Here is a 5,175-nt window from a genome sequence, read left to right on the forward strand (position 1 = left end):
CAGGGATTTGGGAAAGTGGGATTCAGGTGTTCTCTGTTGAAAACAGACAGGGTTTAATATTGCCCCACCTTGTGGTGTCCACTGAGTGCTCTGGGAGCCCCAAAGCCAGGCTGGGTTTGGGACACAAACCCAGTACAGGCGGTGATGGGGCTGTGGAGCAGCACAGGGAGCTGGGCCAGCAGCATTAAAAAATAAAAACTGCTGTCTTTATCAACATGTCAGGCACCATCCTGGAAGCACCAAGCCCACCGAGAAGGCTGTTAGGATTGTCTGTTGGGAATTTGTGCTGCCAGAAGCCGGGATTTGAGATGAGCACACAGAGATGGGCGGGTGGATCGGAGCTGCTCCTCGTAGGAGCTGCTAATGTGGGTTAGCATGCATAATTCAGGCCATCCCTCTTCCATGTTCAGAGCTCTGTAACTAAATACTGATTTGCTAAACACGACTTGAATAATGAAGCAATCTGTGGCTTGAAAGCCTTCCTCAGTACTGAAAAAAAAGGAAGTAAACAGAGCTGTATCCTCACTCCTGCTTTAAAGCAACACGGATATTCACCAGGTAGAAAAGTTATTTTATCCCTGTTTGCTCCATGGATTTAGARATGTGCACATTCCTAGTGTGCCCAGAGAGTGAGAGATGGCCTGTCCAAAGTGCTGCCAGTCCTTCCATCCAGAACTTTTCATTTTCTCAGCCATCACGGTTCATTCTGTGGAAAAACAGATTAAAAACTGCGCCTTGTGTTTCTTACTGAGGTGATGCGTAAGAAAATAAGTTGATGTGCAGTGTGGTTGTGTTTGCATAGGAGTAAACTCTGGGTCTGTTCTGAGCCACTTCAATTCCAATTGTGCCAGTAGGGTAAATTATTTTGGTTTTCCTCAGCCCCAGCTTGCCTCCCTTYGTTGAAATGCAAACACTTGGTATCTTGTAAGAGGCTAAAAATATTCTTACAGCCGATAAAGGCTTGATCTGACTTTTGAAAATATGAAGTGGTTTTTTTTTTCCCTGTGCTGTTGCTTTCTCAGTTTGTGTTTACAGTGCTGCAGCAGAGCACGGGGTATGGGGGCTCCCACTGCTCTCCTCTCCTTGCTTTGGGGAGGGGCAGGGTTTGTTGGTTGAATAAACTCCTCACACCTTGGCATTTCCCAGTGGTGGGCACTGCCAGCGCTGCCTTGTTTGCAGCTTGTGTCTCAAAAATTCAGGAWGGGATTCCAAGCAAGTAACTTCCCTGTCCTTTTAATTTTCGTACTGGAAGTGATCAGCTTTTCTGAGCTATTTTTGTAATTCATTTGGTGTGCAAGTTTCTTACCTAGTTCCTGTTTTTTTTAAAAAAAAAATTAATTTTTCTCCTGGTTCCTTTTTTTATGTGGTAGAAAATATTCCTTTGCATTGAAGCAGTGTGTTATAGGAACAGTCAAATTTACCTCCAAGAGGTGCTGAACACCTGCAAACCTCAATGCTTTGGTTATTTTCAGGCTGATCTGATTGATAATTAATTTTCCTGCTGTTCTTTTGGCCCAGAGAGTAGATCGTCACTTTTACACACCAATTTTTTGGTGTTCATGACTGTATATGGCACATGGAGGAGTTCTGGGGTGGGTTGGGTGGGGCTTGGAGCAGCCTGGGACAATGGGAGATGTCCCTGCCAATGGCAGCAGGTGGAATGGGATGAGCTTTAAGATCCTTTCCAACCCAAACCTGTCTGGGATTTTGTGGTTTTATGATTTTTGCCTTGCAGAATGAAAAGCAAGCTTCATATTCAATCGCTTGTGCCACAGGTTGGATGAAGGTACCAGTCTGGAAGGGGCAGGAAAGGTTTCTGTCACAAAGAATACCAAACATTTGCTCTGTAGCTCCTTAAATCCACGAGTGATTGTGAGAGGAGTTTGGGTGCTGCTCATGGTCTGGAGCACAGAAATAAAAAAAATCAACAAATCCCGAGCAGGAAGGAGGCTTCTCACAGCTGCAGAGTGGTGTTAAATTGTTAAATGTTTTAAGGAAGCAACAGTGAGCTCAGCAAGGACAAGACTGTGTGTGCGGGCTGGAGCTCCACTCTGCTGCTCCTTTCCCTCCTGAGTCCTTGTCCACCAGAGCACAGCCAGTTCTGTGCAGCAATTTTAGCTTTTGGAAGGACAGGGCTGTGTGTGCAGGCTGGAGCTCCACTCTGCTGCTCCTTTCCCTCCTGAGTCCTTGTCCACCAGAGCACAGCCAGTTCTGTGCAGCAATTTTAGCTTTTGGAAGGACAGGGCTGTGTGTGCAGGCTGGAGCTCCACTCTGCTGCTCCTTTCCCTCCTGAGTCCTTGTCCACCAGAGCACAGCCAGTTCTGTGCAGCAATTTTAGCTTTTGGAAGGACAGGGCTGTGTGTGCAGGCTGGAGCTCCACTCTGCTGCTCTTTTCTCTGTTGAGTCCTTGTCTCTCAGGACCAGTTCTGTGCAGCAATTTTGGCTTTGAGCTGACCCCCATCCTAACAGCTGCTTTTGGGTTTTGTCCCCCACGCAGGAGGAAGAATGGCCACGCGAATATGAAGTAGAGCGCTGCCTATGCTGGCGGGTGTCGGCTGCACGGGGACGGGCTCTCTCCGCCGGCCAATCCCATTCCCGAGCGGGACACCATGAAGCCCAGGAGGAGCTGCCCGGCGCGCCGGGGCCGCGGCGGCCGCTGCCCGCTCTGAAGCGCCAGTGTCCCCGGCGAGATGAAAGAGGTGGTGCTGTGGTCACCCGAGGAGGTGGCCGGCTGGCTGACGGACAATGCCGTGCCGGAGTACTGTGAGCCCCTGAGGAGCTTCACCGGGCGGGACCTCATCAACCTGACCGAGGAGGATTTCCAGAAATCCCCCCTGTGCCGGGTGTCTTCCGACAGCGGCCAGCGGCTGCTCAACATGATCGAGGGGCTGAAGATGGCTCACCACATGGAGGCTCACAAGAACGGCCACGCCAACGGGCACGTCCGCGCYGGTGACGCCGCGCGCCACAATGGCTTCGGCGCCGCGCTCCAGCTCAACGGGGTCCCCAACGGCTTCAAGAAGGAGATGATCAAGATCCCGATGCCGGAGCCGGAGCGCTCGCAGTATCCCATGGAGTGGGGCAAGACTTTCCTGGCTTTTATTTATGCACTTTTTTGTTTCGTCTTCACCACGGTGACTATCTCGGTGGTTCATGAACGAGTGCCTCCCAAGGAGGTGCAGCCTCCCCTCCCAGATGCATTTTTTGATCGCTTTGATCGGGTGCAATGGGCTTTTTCTATTTGTGAAATCAACGGCATGATCCTTGTAGGACTGTGGTTTGTTCAGTGGCTGCTCTTGAAATACAAGTAAGTAAAACCTTTTCAAAAMTGGGGTGGTTTTGSAGGGYAGATGCTGGTTTGCATCCAAGCACRATGAAGTTTCTTTGTGATCTCCTTGCCTTGGTTTTCCAAGCTGAAATAGGGMTCACACAATGCTTGGAGAAGGCAAGGGTTCAAATGTTCCCTAAGAAACTGAGCAATACCCCAGATCGTGTTTGCCTGTACCATTCACTTGAACCTTTTCCATGGGTGAAAAGCCATGAAGTGGGTGAAATGATGTTCTGAAGTTGCTGTTTGTTTAGAGGGAGCACAGCTGTGAGGACAGCTGTGAACCAGCATCCAAGGGAACAGCTGGAGCTGGGCCAGGGCAGGGTTTAGGGTGGGCATCAAGGAAAGGTTCTTCCCCAGAGGGTGCTGGCACTGCCCAGGCTCCCCAGGGAATGGTCCCCGAGGCTGCTGGAGCTCCAGGAGTGTTTGGACAGCACTGTCAGGGATGAACAGGGAGGGATTGCTGGGGTGTCTGGGCATGGCCAGGAGCTGGGCTGGATGATCCCTGTGGGTCCCTTCCAGCTCAGGAGATCCCATGATTTTAAACCCAAGAGACACACCTAATGGAGGTGGTGTGGGATTGCCCTCAAGAAGGAGGCGTTGGGTTGGTAGGGCGACACCAGGGATCAAACACTGTGGTGGAGCTGAGCAGAGGCTGCAGGTGAAGAACAGCAGAACCCTTGGAGGTTCTGAAGCACTGAGATGTAGGTTGGGTTGATGACAACATGCTGGTGTCTTTGACAGGTGTGAAGGTCCCCCCTACTCTGTCCCCCATTTGCTTTGGGGTGTTTGTTTTTATTTGTGTTACAGAATCACAGAAAGTTTGAGRGTGGAAGGGACCCTAAAGATGATCCYGTTCCARCTCYTGCCAYAGGAAGTTCCCTTTTCTGGTGTTAGGGGAAGTAAGTTAGGGAGTCACAGAGCTTCGTCAGTGTATGCACTGATAATGGAATGCTTTGAACACCAGAATCCCTCTTTTGTATCCGTGAGCAGAGGGATCAAAGCCTGAGAGACCCGAGCTGTGGCTGAGCAGCAGAATGGGAAGAGCAGGAGGGAGGTGCTGGCAGGTACAGGAGCMCAGCGAGGTGTCTTTGTCTGGAGGACCTCGTTGGTGTGGCTTTGGAGGGTGAACACCCCAAGGATGGTCGCCGCAGAAAGAGCTGAATCCCTTGGGTGGTGTGAGGGATCCCCTCCCTTGGAGACTTCATTTTGGACTGAAGGGAGGGCACTGGGTCAGATGGACCTTCCTGTCCTCTGCTTCCCTATCCCTGGCAATGTCCAAGGCTGGACATTRGAGCTTGGAGCAGCCTGGGACAGTGGAAAATGTCTCTGCCCATGGTAGAACTAGGACTGGATGGGATTTGAGAGAAAAAACCCTGCACAGGAAAAACTCTGCTCCAATACCCTGCACACTTCAATTTCWGTCCATTTTGCTTCTAAATAATTATAATTTGTTACTCACAGCTTTGTCCATGTTTACACCAGGAGAGGGAAGAAAAATRTCTGGAATACTGTATTGCACTCCAGTGCAAAATGTGTTTACCCTGCAAGAGTTGGAGCTTTCCTGACAAATCAAGGCACTCRGGGTGTTACTGATCTGGCACTGCGCAGTCATACTGCTTCCAGAGTGGARCACTCCAGTTTAATAACCCTGCCAAAAGCACTGAAAAATGTAAAAAAATGGCCAATTGTGAGTTTTGAAAGAACTCAGCTTGCTAGGAATATTATTTTTTTAAAAGTAAGCAAAATAGCAACAAGTGAATTCCAGTGCCTGAAGGAAACCTCCAAGAAAGAAGGAGAGAGACTCTTCAGAAGGGCCTGGTGACAGGACACAGGGAATGGGGTCA

At 50.0% G+C, this 5,175-nt stretch overlaps 1 protein-coding gene across 1 annotated transcript in view; it reads left to right on the forward strand.

Annotated features, from left to right (window-relative positions):
- Positions 1 to 2,495: 2,495 nt before the first annotated feature.
- The window catches only part of SGMS1 (sphingomyelin synthase 1), a 14,997-nt gene continuing 12,317 nt past the window's right edge, over positions 2,496 to 5,175 (forward strand). Inside the window, exon 1 of the mRNA XM_057385703.1 lies at positions 2,496 to 3,307. Coding sequence (XP_057241686.1) covers positions 2,691 to 3,307 — 617 coding nt within the window. The 5' untranslated portion in view covers positions 2,496 to 2,690. The remainder of the gene's footprint in view (positions 3,308 to 5,175) is intronic.

This window comes from Malurus melanocephalus, unplaced genomic scaffold (assembly GCF_030028575.1).
Source record: "Malurus melanocephalus ecotype Western Australia unplaced genomic scaffold, MMel_1.1 scaffold_857, whole genome shotgun sequence".
Lineage (NCBI taxonomy): Eukaryota > Metazoa > Chordata > Aves > Passeriformes > Maluridae > Malurus > Malurus melanocephalus.